The following is a 21,171-nucleotide window of genomic DNA, read 5'->3' as shown; positions in this document are numbered from 1 at the left end:
ACAGACAGAGGTTCACAGCTGTTTCCCCAAAATGAGAAGTCACATTTACAATGTAAGTATGAAAGCTCCAATACAACTCCAGATAGTCCAATAGTGCTGTCCACAGTAAGTCAAGAGACTAAGAGGAACTGGGAGCACAGGGGTGTAATAGCTTTAACAGGGACAGAGGGGCAGTGTAGTATACAATGGTACTGTGGTTTTCTTTATTTGAAATTGAATTCAAATGAGATATCATTTCCTTAAATGCCCAATGCATTTTTGTATTGATGGACTTTGTTTAAAACTGACAGCGTTTGTGCAACTTAAATGCAGATTGTTTTTGAATACTTTTACCAAATTAGAATACAATCCATACTCATGCCGACAAACAATCACGCAAACCATAGTGATGTCATGAAACACTATTGTCTGACTGAGTTTCATTTAGAATTGCGACTGGTGGGAGCCTAAACATTAAATACATACTTGCACCACAGAAAGTAGCTCTGAGAATTAATTCTATTCACAGAAAATCGTGCAAAGTGTAACGCTGGTGCAATCCCTTATCCTGAAATGTGCAGATAGGCCTATGTGTAATGTTAAAGGGCAAGGGTGATTTAACATTGTACCATTTTAATGGATATTATCATATCTCCAGTTCAAAACCTGCAAATAGGATGGCAAACGAATGGAAGTTGATTGAAAGTTGCACACATATTCATTGAAGCTGTACACAGACACAGATAGTCTGAAAGTTGCACACACGTACACTGAAAGTTGCTTGCACGTTTATTGAAAGCTCCACATACATTTTCTGACTAGACTGCATGCAGATGTGTTCAGAAAAGAGTCCAGACTCCCTGAGAGCGTTATTTTCCTAATTCAAACCTGTAGGAGTCAGATGCAGTTTATTCTTGCCTCATTTAAATCGCCCGCACATAGCTTATTCATTCACATACCCACACCCATATAGGTGAGCCAAGTGAAGTGATTATGTGCATAGAAATGTCATTTATCCAACTACCTGTTCTCTGATACCATACTTGTTTTGATACCGGAGAAAATCAAGTGTTTTTGAATAATATTGCAATGGTGATATATAAATATATGTGGAAATTGTAACACGAGTGTATGTTGCATAGCAGCGCAAATACCCAACAATGTAGACATATAGTCATGTGAATTCTCATATAATGGTATTGGCACCTGTAAACTTTGACATTGGAGCAGCCATTCGAATATGGATGTGCACATTACTCAACCTAAACATCAAGATAGGACATTTTGATAGGACATTTTGTTGTTGTGAGGCAACATTGGTCTTGAACCATAGGAACAATTTCAGATTGTGAAATCACGACATTTTAGACACTGCATCAATGAAGTTGGAAGATATGATTAGCACAAGCATTTCAGAGGAATTCAGTTTTGATTAAATCACCTTGAGAACGACCGATTGGTCGAAACACGTGTCGGCTGGAGATTGGTTGGACAATACCAATAAATCACGATTCTTCATATTAAGCACACATTTGGCCTTAATTATATGAGAATTCTTATGACTACATGTCTGTAACATTGTTGGGTCTTTGCGCTGCTATACAACATACAGGCCCTCATTACGAGTTCAGCCGGTAGCCATGCCGCCATCGGCGGCATGGCTGCCGCCGAAATCACATCCGTGTCCGGGTCCTCGGAATGAGGACTTACCGGGCCATTCCGAGTTTGGATGGCCCGGTAATTCCTCCCTCAAGGACCCGGACACGGTCCTTCCCCATTCCCATTTCAGCCCCCATAGGGCTGAATGGGAGAGGGAGCAAACAACGGGCCATAACGAGATGGCCCGGTGTTTGCTCCCTCTTCCCCTCGCGGGACCCGGTAAGCACGCCTGGTTTTCCCAGGCATGTTTAACGTGTCCCGCGAGGGGACCTCGTAATGTGGTGGAACGGGTTGAACAGCGCCGTCACCTTTGACGGCGCCGTTTAACCCGTTCCGCCAGGGTCGTAATGAGGCCCACAGTCTTGTTACAATTTCTAAGTTTGGGAGGCCTCTTTGGGGGGGGGGCTCGTATGTTGCTACCACTCGATTAACGTAGGTCAAGCACATTCCAACGCATTACTCCCCATATTTTGTCTTACTATAAATATCTGTAAACACACCAGCTGGTAAGCGCCAATGCTATCATTGAAGTATATTGGTTTGCCTAGATGGAAACAATCATAGAAGGAGTGAAAATCATTTTGTGTATCCACAATAGAGTGAGTCATGTAGGCAGGTAACATTTTGTCTTTGTGCCTATAACGTTGTAGTGTTTTCCTTGATATAAAGCTGGAGACTACCTTTGTTTGACCACATTTGTTTGAATTTGACTTTAATTCTTTTAAATAAATTGCAGGCTTTACACCACTACCTGTTCCTTTCCCAGAATTGTGCGGTGGGACTGTATGCAGGGGACATGAGATTAATCATGTCACCCTAATGAGAGCTTATATCTTCACAATGTGGATAGCAGTTAAGCCGGTCATGCAAATGGAAGACGGACTCCGCACAGAGCCTGTCTTCCATTTCAAGACCGGTTGGAGGTGGAGCACGGAGTAGCGGGGGACTGGATGCGAGGGAGAAGATAAGTGTGGATAAGAGGGTGGGGCGGGAGGAGGATCGCAGAAAGGTTTTGTTGGGAGCGGGTAGAGGTACTATTGGAACTAGAATCATAATTTGTGAGGGCAGTGACAATGTGATTAACTGGGCAATGTTTGCGTGGTAATGTTTAGTTTTCAGGCTTGCTTCACAATTTTCTTGGGTGAAATATGTGGCCGCAGTTCAGAAACCTTAACTCTTCATTAAACTGGCTTTACATTGACAATATGGGATGATCTTAAGCACCACGCAGAATTGCTGAGAGCACTCAGGATTATCTGAGCAACATACTGAGAAATACTTTGAAAGTATCCTGCCACGTGGTGGCAAAATCTGTCCAGCTAATTATAATTGCATTTTATGATCTGGCAATCCCAACAGATTTTTCAAAAATAGCTCAACAACTATGATGTGCTTGAAATTCACTGGCTTGATATTTTAACAACCAGTGCCATTTCTACTCGGATATGATTTAAAATTGGCATTATTCCCGGTGTAGTAGTGGCACACTGCTCCAGTGATGTTTCACAAATATACGCTTGTACACAGTGCATCCAATGTTTCTTTCTAGCACACGACTTTCTGGTGGGTAAATGAATGATTTGCTGTGGTGACATGTTCTTCTGTTCTGTTGGTTATTTGGCACCCCTAGTATTGGGAAATAATACCATGTGCTCCTCTACAGAACTGTTTTACAGAACTGTAAAATGCACCCTTTTACCCCTGATTTAAAACATTGTCATGGGGGGGGGGCCACAAGGGGGGGTGGGGGTGGGGAGGGTTCCGGCCTAGCTCACTCACTTGTACTGGTTTGCCCAAAATATTTCCACTTCTGATGTTGAAAGTGTCACCAGCCGCCACAGCTGCCCAGTTATTTCTAAAAATGTTTTAAAGCACAGTCTTTGTAGAGGTCCCACAGTTCTTCTTCTTCACACACCCAACTGACATCGAGGCAGCAACAAAAAGAAGTATGCTGCTATGTTTTCAATGTTTCAATGTATTTATTTATAATGTGTTTTCGCTTTATCGGAGAATTGGCCCTTCAGTCCATTTTTGGGGACGTATTTTGACATTTCCCAAATTTGCAATTAGAGCTATAAAACACGGACACATGCAAGTACACAAAATCCGAGTTTGCCTTAGTTGGGCGGGTGTCATCAGCTTAACATTGGAGGAAGACAACCTGGCAGTAATCCGGTGTGTGCTTTACTTATTAGGAGAGTTTGTAAAAAGAGGGTGGCGATTTTTGCTTCCCCAACCCATCGAGCAACATTAGCGAAGGGTCCGGATAAATGGGATAAGTGAGCAAACCTCTCAGAGCATGACGACAGAGAGCGTGGGTAACATGTGCAACAGGGTCTTCTTCTTAAGGGGCAAATCCTAAGGAGGGGCAACTGTGGGGCAGCGCACACAAGTATTGTCAGTTGAAGCAAACCTGTTTTGCTGAGGAAAATCAAAAGTTTCTGCATTGTAATGGATCAAGGTTCGAGTTTGATGGACCCTGGTGGGAATTTGGGAAAAAGGCTTACATTTTTCCTCACTTTTACTTTTTTGTTTTTCAGTGGTGTTTGCGAGAAATGTACTGACATATTTTGTTTATTTGTAGGCACTGATACATGATAGTCTGGTTGTAAAAAATGATGTGATATTGCTATGCCATAGCAAATAATACCATAGAAATGCTACAGTTTCTCTTGGCGTGCTGGTTTTTGTTAAAACATGAAAATACATGTTTCTTTTCTTTATAGGACAGAAGAAGACCAATCACCTACTGTTCCATACATGTTGCTCTACAGCAACGGGACTATCTACTGGCGGAAACCTTTGAGGCTTGTCAGCGCCTGCTCTTTAGACCTCTACAAATTTCCATTTGATATTCAGAAGTGCAATTTAACCTTCGGTCCATTTATTTATTCAGGTACTGTACCAATGTATCCGTCAGCAGCTTGGAGGGTTCCACTGCATCAGTAACAGAGTGCGTCCCTCTAGTGCATTCTGACTTCTTTCCTTCTTTCGGGATCGACCCACCAGTGAACTGGCAGGCATTCGGTTCTGAAATGCTGGGCCCCTGTCACATCCAGGGTCTATGGTTCCATGCTAGACACTGTAATTCAGCAAAGTATGACGTTTTCACAAGTGACAATGGTTCAGATTAGGTCTGCAAAACCCACTCTTCTGTTTGAAAGTACCCCTTACATGTGTACTACATTTGTTAAGCTGTGTGGCTTCCAGCACCACGGTGTGTGCATCTGTAATTCTGGTGTGATTCAAGGGAGGTTGTCATTGATATGATGCACCCACTCCAATTCTTCAGCTAGGGCGAGCTAGCATGTCTATTACATTTTATGGCACATGCCTTTTCTTTGGTTTTTTATGGTGGGCGCTGGGCAGCACTTAACACGCAAACCATTCTGTGGGTTAGGCTTGAGTCTCCCACCCATTAAGACATGATCAATGACAGCAACTTCATGTCTTTAAGTATCTATTGATTCAGCTGTGGCTTACACATGATTTCAGGAAGGGGGTTCCTCTTCCAGGTCGTCCACAGTTGGCAAATTAAGTTCATGTCACCTCCCCTCTGGGCTAGGTCCATGTGTTGCTGGCAAGCAGGCGAAACAGTGAACCGTCCAGTTGTCTTCAATTTTGACTATGCGATTTTATTCAAAAACAAGCATATCACAATGTATGAGTGTGAGACACAATACGTGTTATAGTAAATTCTATCACATTGTAACACTCTACCATACCTGTACAGAAATGTGCAATTTAATAGGACAGATTTGAACACACAATGGGCCTCATTACGACCCTTGCGGAAATCGAAAAACGATGGCGGAAATGCAATACCGCCATCGAATAGCGCTCGGTGCGACTATGACCCGTCACCGCAAAGTACGAAGCCATTAGCGACACCGTAGTGAACGCCAACGCTAACTGCACCAAGTACGCACGCGCGCGCCATGCCAAACCGTAAATACCACCATGGCGCAAGGGTACGCGAATTCCGACCCTAGCGGACATGTACCTAACGCCATCAAGCACGGCGGAAAGTACCATTCCGCCATGGTGAGAAGTACGGCATCGCGAATCAACCGTAAACGGCCCCACTGAGTGCCTGTACACCGCTCCCTGCCCACAAAGTACAACTCCCCGTAGGTGCAATGAAGTCACAATGCAACCAGTGAAATGTACAAGTCACCCATGCATGCCAACGAACAAAAGATTCACAAGAGGGGCCAATGGGAGCTGCAGGGCACAGATGGCACGAATACAGAAGCCATTCCAATGGACATGACCACAGTCCCCCCCCAAGAAACGCACGCAAACACAGGCACCTGTGACCAGCAATATTCCGAAAATCACATCATTCCACCAGTCCACCTGGCTGACCGGCATCTGTCACACAAAACCCAATCCCCCGCCCCTGAGCATGACAACATTCAAACAGTCATATTGGCAGCCCCCATCCCTGACCTCACTGGGCTTCGTAGGCAAACGCGCCCAGCACAGTACCACGCAACTAAACTCCGAAGCTGGAACCCAATGCAGGTCTCCTCACAATACATCGCTCCCCAAATAGGAATATGCCACATCACTCGCAAAGAAGAACGCTACACGGCCCATATCAGAATAGAAATTTAATGCACAACAAAATCACCAAGCCCATACAGCCATTAGGCCATGAACTCCAAAACACATTTCACCATTGTGGGCTGCATCCGCAAGAAATGACCAGCTACTACTTGTGTGACGCCCTGTACCATCATGGTACACAGAGCCACATTCACGTACGAAAAGGCAACATGGAAGCGCACAGAACCGCAGGGCCGTCCCAATGGGGAGGCACTAGTCCAGCTGAAAGGCCGAAATGTTGCTCCGAGCCACTAGTACTGCGTAAGGGCATGTGGCCCATTGGCGATCGTCCCATAAGATCGTAATGCTGCTCCACTGATTAACACGAAGCAGCAGGTGTCGGGAGTAAAAGCCATCTGCAGGAGTGGCATACAGATGGCAGTGGCAAAAGGGGAGGAGATACCTGTCAACCAAAAGAAAAGAAAAAGAACAGAATGGCCATCAGAACTACATTCGAACAACTCACTTCAATGATCACACTAAATCCACAGCCATATGCATGCTAGCCCACTCCAAAGGATCATCACCACCCCAAAACCACTTGCGACTCATAACCATCTATATCGAGGTGTAAACACCATCACAAACGAGTGTACCTGTGCATGCGTCTGTCAAAACAGAATCCATCAGATGGGAATGTTAACGTGCATGGACACAAGTGTCTGAAGGCGCGTCGAGACAGGGAGGGCTCAACAAGACCAGATAGACGATGGTCCCACTATGGCAGCCCTGCATCACATAGCGCAGGGGAGGCGGATAGATTCCAAGAAGCCCTGTACATGGCAAACTCTGTATCAAATCATCTGCCCATGCATCCATTCATCATTCCCTCATCCCGGTATAAAAACGCCTGAATATTTACTCACATAACATTAGAAATATCCATTGAGTCTGTGCGTTATGCAGCCTGCAAAATCCACAGTGCCCCAGCCCGTAATTCCAGTGTTGTGAAGTAACATGTATTTGGGAACGTCCGGCCTCATCGTCCACTTCGCTATTGCGCATCCCAAACTATTCATATCAATCATTGCATCCTCGCCATGGCCCCTGTCTCAAGGACATTGAACAATAGAACGTTATATTTGCAGTCAGACCTGTGGGCATCTCCTCGCCGCTAGTTGAAAACCGAAAGCGCCGCCCTTCGAATTCCTCATTTGCAACATCACGTCGAAAAGGCATCTGTGGCCGTTTGAAATCACAAATTAATCCATCTAGTGCGGCTGTGTGTGAAAATGGCAACTGCCTTCACCCACAAATGGGACGCCCCGCCCGTCGGTGCAACTCGGTACAGTGATGCATGAGGGCCCACCGTTACTCGAGTACTACGTTCCACTGACCCTTCACAAGTCTGTTCGCGACTGCAAAGATTGTATGTGAAACAATGGGACCATAGCCGAATGTACATATCAACAAATGTTACACGGCCATCGGGTACAAATACATGATTGCTATAGCAAGATGCCATTCCTCGAATTGCAGCGTTGTGTGCGGGACGTGCTCGGCCAAAGGGGAGAGCAGCTTGCACAGGTGAAATGAATCACCACAGGTGGAGGCCATACAGCCTGAAAACACATAAATTACACACCCAGTCTCCTCCCACAACCACACCCACTCCGAAATGCTACCGGCAGGACTCGCGATGTTGGCCCTGGGGGACCTGATAGCACTGCAAGTACTCCAACTCCAAGAAGAAGACGAACACCAACTACAACCGGCCGCACGGAGGGGACGCAGGAGGAGGAGGAGGCCAAGGCAGGGCCAGCAAGGGCCGCCAGCACAGCCACTACCACCACGCAGGCAGCCCGCAATCCCACGCCTCCGAGCACATCCGTTCAACCTCACTGATGAGCAGATCCACACCCTCTACCGTTTGGACCGGGACACCATAACCGCCATTGTGGACATGACACAGGCTGACCTTGTCAGCATGATAGATAGCCCAACTGCCATCCCACCCCTACTGAAGGTGGTGTCTGTACTACACTTCCTGGCCACAGGCACCTACCAGCACACAGTCGGACAGTTGCATGGCATTTCTCAGCCACTGTTCTCACGGACACTATTGCAAGTGCTCGATGCCCTCCTGCAGCACGCAGACGACTACATCTCTCTACCACGCTCGGAGCAGGAAATTACCAACACAAAAGTGGGATTCCATGCACTTGCCGGCATACCGGGTTGCATTGGTGCCATCGACTGCACCCATGTGGAATTGGTCGTCCCACATGCCATGGAGGCCCAGTACCGCAACCGAAAACAATTTCATTCCCTGAATGTACAAATGGTGTGTGACTCCAACAGGATCATTACACATTGTTGTGCCCGATTCCCTGGATCAACCCATGATTCTATGGTCTTGAGGAACTCTACAATACCACGCTACATGGAGCGACACGCAGGGAACAGATCCTGGCTACTCGGTGAGTCTCATTACATGCATGATAATGTGGGGTATGTGATTCGGCAATGACCTGGCAGGAAGGGGGGGGGGGTGTGCGTACGTAGCAATGGCATTCCACATCATACGTTTATCATCCACATACAGGTGATGCTGGATATCCACTGAAGAGATGGCTCCTCACACCAGTCCGGAACCCACGGGACCAGCATGAGGAGGACTACAACCATGCCCACTCACGTACCCGTGTAGTCATTGAACAGGCATTCGGCCTACTGAAGACTCGTTTCCGCTGCCTCAGCAGGTCTGGCGGGGCACTCCTGTACCGCCATGAGAAGGTTGCAAAGATGGTCATGGCATGTGTCATGCTCCACAACATGTGCGTACGTAGAAATGTGCCCATGCCCCCTGACGCAGAACTGCAAGCACCTGAAGATGGTCATGATGAGGGTGGGGATGTGGCAGCACCTCAAGGAGTCTGCGAGGCACCGGAGGGCCGTGACATTCGTCAGCATCTCATTGATGCATGCTTCTAGCACTCACGCCTGGTGGCTGATACATGGACACGGTACTCGTGGCACTGTGTGTGTCTGGTACATGCACAATATGGACTGTACGCCTATGATGGCCTAGTACACAAAGATCATTGTCCACACATCTCATTGGTTGATCGTGCACTGTTTATGGCATATGTGATATCATGTTGAACACCCTATCGACCCGCCACCCAAGTGAGCCCAAAACACCCCCTCCACCCTCCTTCCTCCCCCCCGAACACCAGTGTCCAAAGATGCTCATTGTCAGTGGGCAGTCGCTATTGCAAGCCCCCTCTGCGGGTATCATGGGCACCCCTGCCTGTGGAGCGCAGGTTCCTCCCAGATCTACGTTGGGGGCTGCCCTGGACGGAACTTGCAACGGATGATGTCTCTGCCTGCTCACGTCCATGCATGTCCCTAAGGGTTTGTGAGAGCTCAGTGAGCACACGGCGCACTGTGGCAAGTTCGGCACATACGTCTTTGGACGTCGCATGCAGTTCCCCCCTCAGGCTCTCGGTGCTTCTCTCCATTTGGACTCTCAGGCTCTCAGTGCTACTCTCCATTTGGACTCTCAGGCTCTCGGTGCTACTCTCCATTTGGACTCTCAGGCTCTCGGTGCTACTCTCCATTTGTGCCCTTAGTGTCTCTGTACTCCTCTCCATTTCTGCCCTAAGTGTCTCAGTTGATGTTTCTATGTCTGCCTTAGTGCCCCCACATTCATCGGCATGGTCCTTGAGGAGCGTGGCCAGTTGCTGCTGTTGCACGATTAACTGGTCGAGGGACTGTTGCCTCTGCTGGGCCATGGCCATTTGCGGGGGTGTCACAGAGGGGCTGGTGACCTCATGTTGCCTTGCCACAGGGCTTGTGGGGGATGGCCAGTCGTCGTCTTGTGGGTGCCCCTGCGTGGTATCCTCATGTTGTACGGGATGGGACAGACAGGGGGATTGGGACAGGTCATGGATGGATCTGACTTCGACATCCCCGTCTTCTGTGTCGGAGCATGCTGCCATCAATGGGGTGTCACCTATGGTGCTGCTGCCACCAGAGGCAGTGCCTTCTGTGGCATCCGTTGGGGGGACCTGTGGTGGTGGTGTTGTGGGCATGCTGGCTGCTGGGGTGCCTGTTGATGTTCCCTCCTCTGTGCTGCCACCTGATTTGTGCTGCTGCCGTGTCTTGATGCATGCAGCTGAGGTGGAGGGTCTTTGGCCGTTGGTCTTGGCCCTCTTTGCAGGTGTGCTGGTAGGGGTGTCCTGATGCTCGTCGTTTGGATCGGACCCTGTGGTGGAGTAAAGGAGGGCGAGGGTTATTAATGGGTCTGTGGGAATTGGAATGGCATTGTATCACATGCATTGGGGTGGTACCTGAGGGTGATTTGGGTCGGGGCCTTGGAGGTGCTTTCATTTGTGTGTGGAGTGAGGGTGCAGTTGTTTGGCAGCCTGCAGTTAGGGTGTGCCTGCTGCACGTGTAGTGGGTGTTTTAGGGGTTTTTAATTATTTATGTATTTATTGTGAGTTTTAAAGTGCGCTATCAGGCCGATGTGTGTGGACGTTCTCCTGGATATGTGTTTCTGTTGCACTATGTGGACGCATGGTACTTCACATGATTGGACATTGTGGATTTAGCATTGTTTTATTTGGCCCACCTACCTGAATCTTCGGATGTCTGCACTCCTTTCTCCATCCCTCCGACTCCCTCTATGCTCTCCATTCCAATGGTGGAGGCACAGATTTCTTCCCAGGGGGTCAACTTGATGGGTGATTCAGGACCTCCCCCGGTGGCTGTGGCAATGTTGCGGTTGGCAGAAAGTATGCTACGGACGCGTATCCGCAGGTCGTCCCATCGCTTTCTGCATTGCTGTGGGTTGCGGGGTGCGGTCCCCACCGCACTTACCCGCTGTGCCACCAGAGCCCATATGGCCTTCTTGTTTGCAAGTGCCATCCTGGTCATTTGCGTGGAGAAGACGACGGCAGCATTCTCCTGGAGGGTCTCTGTTAGCACGGGAGAAGTGGACCTGCCGCTTGCGGTCGCACGCTTTCTTCGCTACTTTTCCCATTTTTCTTGGTTTCGCTAGGGTGGATGACGGGTTGGGGTGTGTTTCAGGGTAGTGTTTTTAGTGGTTGTGTGGATTTTGTGGTTTTATAGGTGTACGGCGGGATGTTTCCCGTTCCGGGCCCATGTTTTTACTTCCGTTTCCGTATATTTACAGTCACCGTACTTTCCGGTTGGCGCTCACTGCGGTGTCCGCTAAGATGGGTGGCGGTATTGCACCTAGGGCGCCGTACGGCGGCGGTGTGGGCCGTTTTGGGGTCATTTCCGCCATCGCGGACTTTGCACTTCCGCCATGGCGTGGTGCTCGTGCCCGATGGGTCGGAATGGGCCGCACTTTGCTCCTTCGTGCAATGGCGGAAACGCTATTTACGCTGTGGCGGTCCGGTCAGTCACTTTCCGCCAGGGTCGTAATGAGGGCCAATGAAAGGATACCTACACAGAGGAAGATAAGACCACGGCTATGTACACGAGACATATGCCAACATCTTTGATCTTCATGAAGACTGCTATTCAATGAGTTCATTTTAAGATTCCCATATCATTCCAACCTGGCATGCTATTTCCTCTCACGTTGTGAGTGCAATGACATGGGAGACTTCCACATGGCTATAGTAGGCAGTGTAGAGTCTTAACCCTATCATTTGGTTTGTGCACAATTATTGCTTTATCTGGCCACTGTCACTGGTTCAGTGAAAGGCCGCTAATATTCTTATGTAAGTGTAGTTCATGCAAACTCGGACTTTTAGGTAGCACCTCATTTAGTATCAGGTCCACTCCATTCAATACCTCTTTCCAACACTTTAGGATAACCCGACAACGGGTGCTCAAAATAAGACACCAGCGACTTACAATTCCTACAGAGGTTTAACTCTAGAAGGCCAAGAAGATGCATTTTGATGGGTGACCATAAGCATCTTGTTTCGTCCCTTTGTGGAGCTTCACATAGTCATAGCTCTATGTACTCCATATAAACAGATCAACACCCTCTATCCCACTGTGCATCTGTGAACGTCGCCCCAAGTCTCTGGAACATCCAGCCAGTCAACATCAGACTCACACTGCTGCTTCTACAGTTCCGGAAGGAGCTCGAGCGTTCCCCTCCAAAGAATGCCTCATCCCTGACTCCTGGGTCCACACCCTGTCCACTCCTCACCCTACCTGAGACTGGATGATCTCCTTCCCACTGTTTCCTCACCTGGTTACTTGCAGATCCCTTGCTTCCAGACTGCCCTCCCTGGCCCTCCCCTGGTGCTGGCTCCCCGGTCCCTTGTTCATCTGCTTCCATCATTGGGAACAAAAAGAGCTCCATTGCTCACCAAAGCTTGGTCCAAACTCAATAGAAAAACCTAAAAATAATAATAAAAGTACTTTGCCCCATTAGGATCTTTTCGTAAGATCGCTTCTAAAAAGATATTGTCGTTGTGTATTATCTTCGTAATTGAAGAGCTGAATGGACACATGGCGCAAGCGAAAGTGCACAGCATTGCATTATCTATCATACCAGAAGACATCTCATTCACCACAAACAAACAAAACTTGTCCTATCTACCTCTTTCATTACACTCAAGTTTGTATTTAAAGCTTGGAAAGTTACAATCTAAAACTTTTTGATGCAACCAAATATCTTTTATTTTCTGAATTTCAGTAAATTTAAAAGTAAGGAACCTTCATGGTCGGGTTACCACAAATAGAGGCCTTGGAATTTCCCAGTATTCCTCATCTGAGCCCTCAGGTTATCTCTTGGTGGTGTGAGATATGCAATCAAGACCAGAGTGTCACCCGCATATAATGGAACTTTGGGCATCATTCAGAGTATGGCGGTAATTCAGTGATTTTGTTGGTGAAATTGCTGCCAAATGTGATTACCTTTACTGCCACTCGGTCCGGCAGAGTTACTGCTAGATTACGAGTGATGTTACTGCTGTGTTAATCCCCATATCTGGAGTCTCTAAGACTCCAAGGGGATTTTGATGCATTTACCGTGAGGGGTAATTTCGCCATAGTAAACACTCTGATTTGTGTAGGTAAAGTGGAGGACTTATCTCTAGCTATATGCTGGAGGTAAATCCTCTACTTCGCTTCCAATCTCAGAATTCGGCTGTGCAGTCTAATTCAGTAGTCAAAGAGTACGAAAAGTAGTAGTGGAACTATACTTCCTGTTGGCCTGCCCCCGCTGCCCACAAACCCCATCGCCTTACCCACTCCGAAGCGCAATCCACACCCCAAACAAACAAACCTGCGCTTTAAGGGAATGGTCAGTGCAGTGCGCTGACGTGCAAGTTTCAACTTCATCCTACACTTTTATTTTAAAATGAAACCATTCCAGAACAGATTATTTTAAAAATGAAAGTATAGGAACAGTAAAACATTTTTTTGCCAAGTAGAGGAGCACCGCCCCCAACCGCTCCCGGCCATTTTGAACATGATCTAATTGCCAGCAATTCAGTTACTGACTAAAAAAGTGTTGGTAACAGAATTGCCACCAAAAATGTACTGCACACAGCTGGCAATCCCAACATTTAGTGTGTTGCAGGTTTCAAGAGTTCCATTGTGAGTTTGAACCAAAGGCACAAGAAGTGGGAGCCTGCCTGGGTCCCTTTTCCTAGTAGAAGGATTTCTATGGCTATACCATTTTGTAAGAGCATTCATATGGCTCCCACATACAATGTTTTGAAGGACCTGATGAATCTCCTGCCGAAACCAAATTTCTGCAGCATATATTCCATGCATTCCCAACCTGCACGGTCAAAGTCTTTCTTTGCGTCAACACATACAGTAGCCATTGCCAATGTGTGTTACCTAAATACTAATTAGATCCATACACCTTCTAATATTCGCATTGCTGTTTCACCCTGTCATGAACCTAGTTTGTGGTCTATGAATCAGCCTGACTTGGGCCCTATTGATTTGCAAGGCCAATTTGTCCACAAGTATCCTTATATCCACATGTACTAGAAAGTTATGGCCTCATTTAGTGTCATCAGTGAGGTGTAGTATGGCTCTCTAGGCACAGCAGGCTTGGGACCCCAAAAAGTCAGAAACCTGTCTGGGGATGCTTGTGGTTTCATGCAGAAGGGATGTGACCAAGCAATTTGTGCTGGACTGCCCCTTTTGGGTGGGACCAAACCTTAATTTGCATGTGGTCTTTCTCCTTTCTGTAATGGCTTAGCAGGCTGAAAAACAATCATCTGGAGGGTTGCCCAAACCTATGTCAGAGGTTAAGATTAATTCTAAACCTTCCAGCCATTACCTCTTTTGTTTTGTCACAGTGAGTGGGACGGGTATGCCCCGATCTGGGTGCTGAGACTGCTGGGCCTAGAGACCCAAGCTACACTTCACTGATGATGCCGAAGGAGATTGAACCATGTCTTGGGTTGCTTGTGGTTTCGTGTAGAAGGGATGCAACCTAGCAGTTGAGGCTGGAGTGCCCCTGTTGGGGTGGAACCAAGCCTGATTTGCATACAGTCTTTACCCTTTCTGTAAATGCTTGTCAGGCTGATGCATGATGGTCAGGAGGGTTTTAATAGTTTTTTTTTATCACACGCTTAATACCGAAGAGGTTTCTAAGTGCTGACCCGGGATTCGAACCTGTGTTGCCTTGCGTCGTCTTGCTTCCAAGACGAGCGCGTTGCCACTTAGCTATACTACCCATGTCAATACAGTACTAACAATGGTTTGGAGGGCTGCCCAGAGCAATGCCAGAGTTTAAGATTAATTCTAAACCTTCCAGCCATCTCCTCTTTTTTTTGTTGTTGCTTTTCACACAAAGTAACATCCCTCCCTTGCTTCCAGATCAAAATGATTAGGGTTTCTTCAATTAACCACACCAACATCATGCTCACCGTAGATTTCTTTAACACTTGTGCAAGGAATGGAGCCAATATACCTACAAACCACCTATATCATTCCAAGTGAATGCATCAGGATTAGGTGACTTGCCAAGTCTCATTCCTCGGATTGCAAATTGCACTTCCTCCTTCTGAATTTCCCCCTCTAAGCTTCCTCTACATGTTTCCCCTACTGACTTCAGATTTACTTTATCAAAGAATGCAAGCAGTTTCAACCTCCATGGATGTCAAGTCTCCTGTTAGGGACCAAAATAAAATTCGGAATTAACATGATTTAATGCTCGCATTAGTATTAAGCAACACTAAATCAGCTATATCCACTTATTCAATATGAAGACCATGAAAGGTGCCTGGAAACCATGTAAAAGGCAGCGGTGTGCGGTATAAATCACAATAGCATAACATTAATTATTCTGTAATAGTGATCGCCTTTTAGCCAGTATTTTCCTGTATTTTTCACTTTACTCTCAATATAATTGTCAGTCAGGAAAGATGGACTTCTCTGTATGTTAATTGCACAATAGGTTTGGGTCTTCTTTTAATGCCTTCAACTTGGACCTACCAACCTCTTCTTTTGTACAAACATAGACAGTTTCTGCTTCCCTATCTCTATTTCTAAGCATCTCAAACTTCACATTCCAATACTTGTTTTTGGGTGAAGAACAGCTGATTATATCCCCTCTGAATGTCACTATAAATGTGCCCCAAGCCACTAGTAAACTAGTTGTGTCCCTATCGACACACAAAAAAAGAATTCTATCTTACTAGGCATTTAGCACATTCGGGTTTGCATCCCCCAACCTACAATGATGGGCAGGTTAATTTAAATCCTATCCCGGCCGTATGCCCACTGACAGGTTTAACTTGACAGTAGTGTCGTTTGATATCACTACCTACCCAATCAGAACACTTTCTGGATGCAATGATGTAATCTATGCTTGAGCAGGAGTCATGCACAGACGAGTAAAACAAGTACTTTTTGGGTGACAAACAGCGCCTAGAAACACTTGTGTACAGGCGCGTTATAAATTACTTATCATGTCCATGCATCCTTTAATTCGTAAGGGTAGAGTAGCCTCTATAAGAATGTTGCAGTAACAGCCTGATGTCCACCTCCACTCTTAGATCGATCCATGGCACCTTTCAGTATCAAATTGAAGTCTCCTCCGATAATTAAGTTAATACATAAAGGTTTATTCATATCATTAACACCTGGGGCAGAGGGAGCAACCAATCAGGTTGCTCCGATCGCAGGCTGAATCCACGATCCAAGCCCACGTTCTGAGCAACCCAGTGGCTGCTTCCCCACCCCGCCATCTCCCCTCCTCAACCTCCCTTCCCTTTATGATATGGCATTTATTACGCGCCTATACACAAGTTTTTCAAGGCGCAACGTGGCAAGGGAGGGGAAACAGAGGGAGGACAAAGACAACGATCTTACTAGGCCTAGTGACATTGAGATTGCGTAAGTGCAAGGGAGAGGGGAGGGGGAAAGTGCCAGGGGAAGAAGTGGAAGGGCTGTCATGATTCACTGTTTCAGCCTTTTCTGGACTACGTGGTCCATAAGACACCGCAACATCCTTTCGAGCATAATTCCAACATGGCCGACGCCAGTGCAAAGGTACCGCTCTAGTGTTTCCACGGATTTGCCATCTCCTAGAAAATAGACGCGCTCCTGTGGCTCTGCGTGTCTCAACGCTACCTTTCCGAACTTCCGGCAAGTGTGTGTCAACATATTTCCTCTTCCCTGTGCTATCTCCTTTGTTAGCGCTAACTGATCCTTCCAGGTAAATATTGGCTCCATCTGCGCTTACCGCTTGTGAACCATTCCTCCTCCCTGGGGTCTACTCCCGGGCCATTGTGCATTTGTACCCTACCTGTTAACGGTACAAGTTCCAGTTCCTTCCTGGTTTCCTTCCTCCCGGGACTTCTTACCTGATCCTACCTGGAGTTCTGAACGCCTGCATATCTACGGACGGATACCTACCTGCACACTGGCGACAGAGGACACTCGCCCGTGTTTATGCAAAACCTGAGTCATCCGGAAGAAAGAAAAACCCCTGACCAAGACTTCAAAGGATAAACAGGGGAGATTTGAGGCGAAGTGTGACAGTTTGAGACGCCAAGGAATTGATATTGATACAAATATGGAGACCGCTGTTCAGGACCTCATGAGAGGAATGCAAGAGCTAACAACTGAAGTGCAGAACCTTAAGGGCGAAAATGCAGCATTGAAATAGCTTGTGCTATCCAGAGATTCGACATTCCAAGAAAGTGCCATGGTTGGGGGCATAGTGGACAAATACGATGGAACCACCAAGGCACTACGCTCCTTCCTTGATTCATGCTTAGTGCACTTTACCTTCAAACCATACTATTTCTTTACACCCAGGGCTAAAGTGGGATTCATAATCTCTCACCTTTCTGGAAACGCATTGGCCTGGGCAACTCCTTTAGTGAATTCAGGAGACCTGCTCCTGGACAACTATGAGGGATTTGTGGACGCCTTTAAAACCATGTTTGACCGCCCAGAACAAATATACAGTGCTCCAGAGAAATTATTGGAATGCCAACAAGGCACTCAAGATATGTTGTTTTATGTTACCCGTTTCAAACAATTGGCCAAGGAGGTAGATTGGACTCCAGAAATCTGTTTCACGAAGGCGATGAGTGGAAGACTGCCTTCAGGACGCCCTTTGGACATTTCGAATATCTAGTGATGCCATTCGGGTTAACCAACGCTCCAGCAGTTTTCCAGCGCTTTATGGACAGAGTATTCTCAGACATGCTATTCCTTTTTGTTATCATTTATCTGGACGACATTCTGATTTATTCCAAGGATCCCATGCTACATCAAGAACATGTGTCTCTGGTCTTACAACGCGTACGAGAGAATAAACTGCTTGCTAAGCCAGAGAAGTGTATTTTTCATGTTCCTACTGTTCATTATCTGGGTTTAGTCTTAGGTCCTCAAGGAATAGAAATGGATCCTGCCAAAGTTGACTCAATCCTTTCATGGCCGGCTCCGATATCAGTAAAACAAATACAATCCTTCCTGGGACTTGCAAACTTTTATAGGAAATTCATCCCTACATTTTCTGCCATTGTACAGCCTTATAGTAACATTGCTGAAGACAGATGTTCCTTTCAACTGGTTGACAGATCAAGAATCCACCTTTAAGAACTAAAACAAAGATTCACTCAAAGACCCATCCTGGCTCAACCTGACATTACGGATTACGCCATAGGGGCAGTTCTAAAACAAGAATCTGAAGACAAGGAAGAACATTCCATTGCATATTTATCTCTTACTTTGAGTTCTAGCGAAACACATTACTCAGTACTGGAGAAGAAATTGCTTGCCATCCGACAGGTTTTTACTGAATGGCGGCATCTACTCTTGGGTGCCAATTTTCCTGTACAAGTTCGAACTGATCATCGGAATTTACAGATCCTTCAGTCCCTGGAGTGTAGAAACAGTTGTCAGGCTCGCTGGGCCTTCTTTTTTGCCCAATACCAGTTTCACATACACCATGTACCAGGAACAACCAACATAATAGCCGACGCATTATCCAGACGTCCTGATTATGAACCCGATGAAACCTGTGCCCTTCCGAAGATGTTTCCTGAGTCTGTTTTTATTGCCCAGGCCAATCCTCTATTGGATAACATTCGCACAGAGACCCCACTCTCTGATCTTTGGAAGGAATACACTGAGACGAACAGATGGGTTCTCACTGCTAAAGAGGGTTACCTTTTCAAGGACAAGTGTCTGGTTATACCTACACAAGATTTGAGATCCAAGATAACAAATCACTGTCATGATACCTTTCATTCCGGGCATAGGGGCATTATGGCAACACTCCGACTCATTCAGAGGAACTTTTGGTGGCCCAGATGGCTGATGATATAAAAGCATACATCCAAGCCTGTGCTGTCTGCAGTCAGAATAAGTGTGACAATAAAAAACCAGCTGGTCTGCATCAACCTGCATTACCGGATCGAGCTTGGGAGATAATTGCCACCGACTTCATTGTGGAATTACGTCCGTCCAAGGGTTTCACAACCATAATGGTTACCATCGACCTGTTCTCCCATATGGCCCATTTCATTCCCTTGGATAAGCTACCATCTGCACAAGAAATGGCAGGAATTTTCTTAAGCCACATCTTCAGACTTCATGGCCTCCCATCCAAAATCCTTTCTGACCGCGGACCTCAATATATTTCTCAGTTCTGGAAGTACTTGTGCAAGATGTTGGGTATTCAACGTGACTTGTCTTACGGATATCATGCTCAAACCAACAGGATAACCAAACAAGTAAATCAGACTCTTGAACAATACCTAAGATGCTTTGCCTCCAAGGTCCAGGATGATTGGTCTGTTTTGATTCCAGTGGCTGAGTTTGCTTATAACAACTCTGACCATTCTGCCATTAAGATCAGTCCTTTCTTTTTCTCTCAAGGATTCCATCCATCTGTTCTGCCTACACTCCTGCCTCACTCCACCCGGGTTCCATCAGTTGGTTCCTGGATAGAACATTTGGTCACTGTACACAAAGATGTGAAAGGTCATTTGGAAAAGGCCAGGATGGACGTCAAACGATATGCTGATACCAGGAGGAGGCCCGGTCCGATGTATGCCATCGGTGACAAGGTCTGGCTTTCTTCTAGACCGTGAGCTCGACACCTAAGACCCAACAAGTTGGCTCTACGTTTCTATGGGCCTTTTGCGATAAAAGAGATCATTAACCCTGTAGCCTTCCGACTACAATTACCAGATTCTTGGAAGAAGATCCATCCCGTTTTTCACACATCCTTGCTTAAACCTTATTCTCAGACCACCAGGACTACTCCTCGACCTACCCCCGTACTTAACAATGAGCAAGTCGAATATGAAGTTTCCAGGATATGTGATTCCATATATAGAAGGGGTCGACTGCAATATTTAGTGGAATGGAAAGGATATCCACCCAGCGAACGTACTTGGGAACCAATGTCCAACATGAATGCCCCACGTTTGATATGGCGATTCCACTTAATCCATCCAGGCAAACCAGGTGGATCACAGTTTAAGAGGGGGCATGATTCGCTGTTTCAGCCCTTTCTGGACTACGTGGTCCATAAGATACCACAACATCCTTTCGAGCATAATTCCAACATTGCCGACGCTAGTGCAAAGGTATCGCTCTAGTGTTTCCACGGATTTGCCATCTCCTAGAAAATAGACGTGCTCCCACGGCTCTGCGCGTCTCAACGCTACCTTTCCGAACTTCCGGCAAGTGTGTGTCAAACCGTTTCCTCTTCCCTGTGCTATCTCCCTTGTTAGCGCTTACTAATCCTTCCAGGTAAATATTGGCTCCATCTGCGCTTACCGCTTGTGAACCAGTCCTCCTCCCTGGGGTCCACTCCCGGGCCATGTGCACTCGTAACCTACCTGTTAATGGTACGAGTTCCAGTTCCTTCCTGGTTTCCTTCCTCCCGGGACTTCTTGGTATTGAGGTGCTTCCAGAATCGGAGATGGTTCTTCTCAAGTTTCAGATAGGCAAGGAGGCTTTTCCAGAGGGAGGCGCCAACCGAGGAAGAGATCTTCGGCCAACTCGTTGCTTGGAGTAGCGACTGACCATCAGGGAGTTGGAGGTGGAGGAGCGAAGAGCTTGAGTAGGAAGATATTTCCGAAGAGAGAGTTGGAGGTATTGCTGGCCCAGATCCCAGAATGCCTTGTGGGCAATGCAGAGGGTCTTGGACTTGATCCTTGCAGCCAATGGGAGCCAATGAAGAGATTTTAGGGCTGGAGAAATACGATCCCTGGGCTAGAGGCCAAGTACAAGTCTTGCAGTCCTTTTCTGGATGAGTTGAAGTTTCCCTTAATTTTCCTGTCTTTCCCACTCCCACTTATCTGATTCCTTCAGTGGCAGCGGTGGGGGCACCGCCACTGCTCCTGCTCCGTCTACCTACTGGCCACCATCTGCTTTGAGCCCCATCTTCCAGATCTGTGGTGGCCATCTTGCATAACTATTTTTCTATGAATGAACAGGACGCTGCAAGGCGTCCCATTCATTCAGACAAAAAACATTACTATCAGCACTCTG

At 46.8% G+C, this 21,171-nt stretch overlaps 1 protein-coding gene across 2 annotated transcripts in view; it reads left to right on the top strand.

Annotated features, from left to right (window-relative positions):
* Positions 1-21,171, top strand: part of LOC138528315 (5-hydroxytryptamine receptor 3A-like) — a 422,150-nt gene that overhangs the window by 262,147 nt on the left and 138,832 nt on the right. For both annotated transcript variants that reach the window (XM_069639820.1, XM_069639830.1), the window contains one exon: positions 4,365-4,534. In XM_069639820.1, the coding sequence (XP_069495921.1) occupies positions 4,365-4,534 (170 nt within the window). The remainder of the gene's footprint in view (positions 1-4,364; positions 4,535-21,171) is intronic.

The sequence above is a fragment of the Ambystoma mexicanum genome, chromosome 1q (genome assembly GCF_040938575.1).
Source record: "Ambystoma mexicanum isolate Mex_15411 chromosome 1q, UKY_AmexF1_1, whole genome shotgun sequence".
Classification (NCBI taxonomy): Eukaryota; Metazoa; Chordata; class Amphibia; order Caudata; family Ambystomatidae; genus Ambystoma; species Ambystoma mexicanum.
The sequence above is the reverse complement of the archived record's forward strand: the minus strand, read 5'-3'. Positions and strand labels throughout refer to the sequence as shown.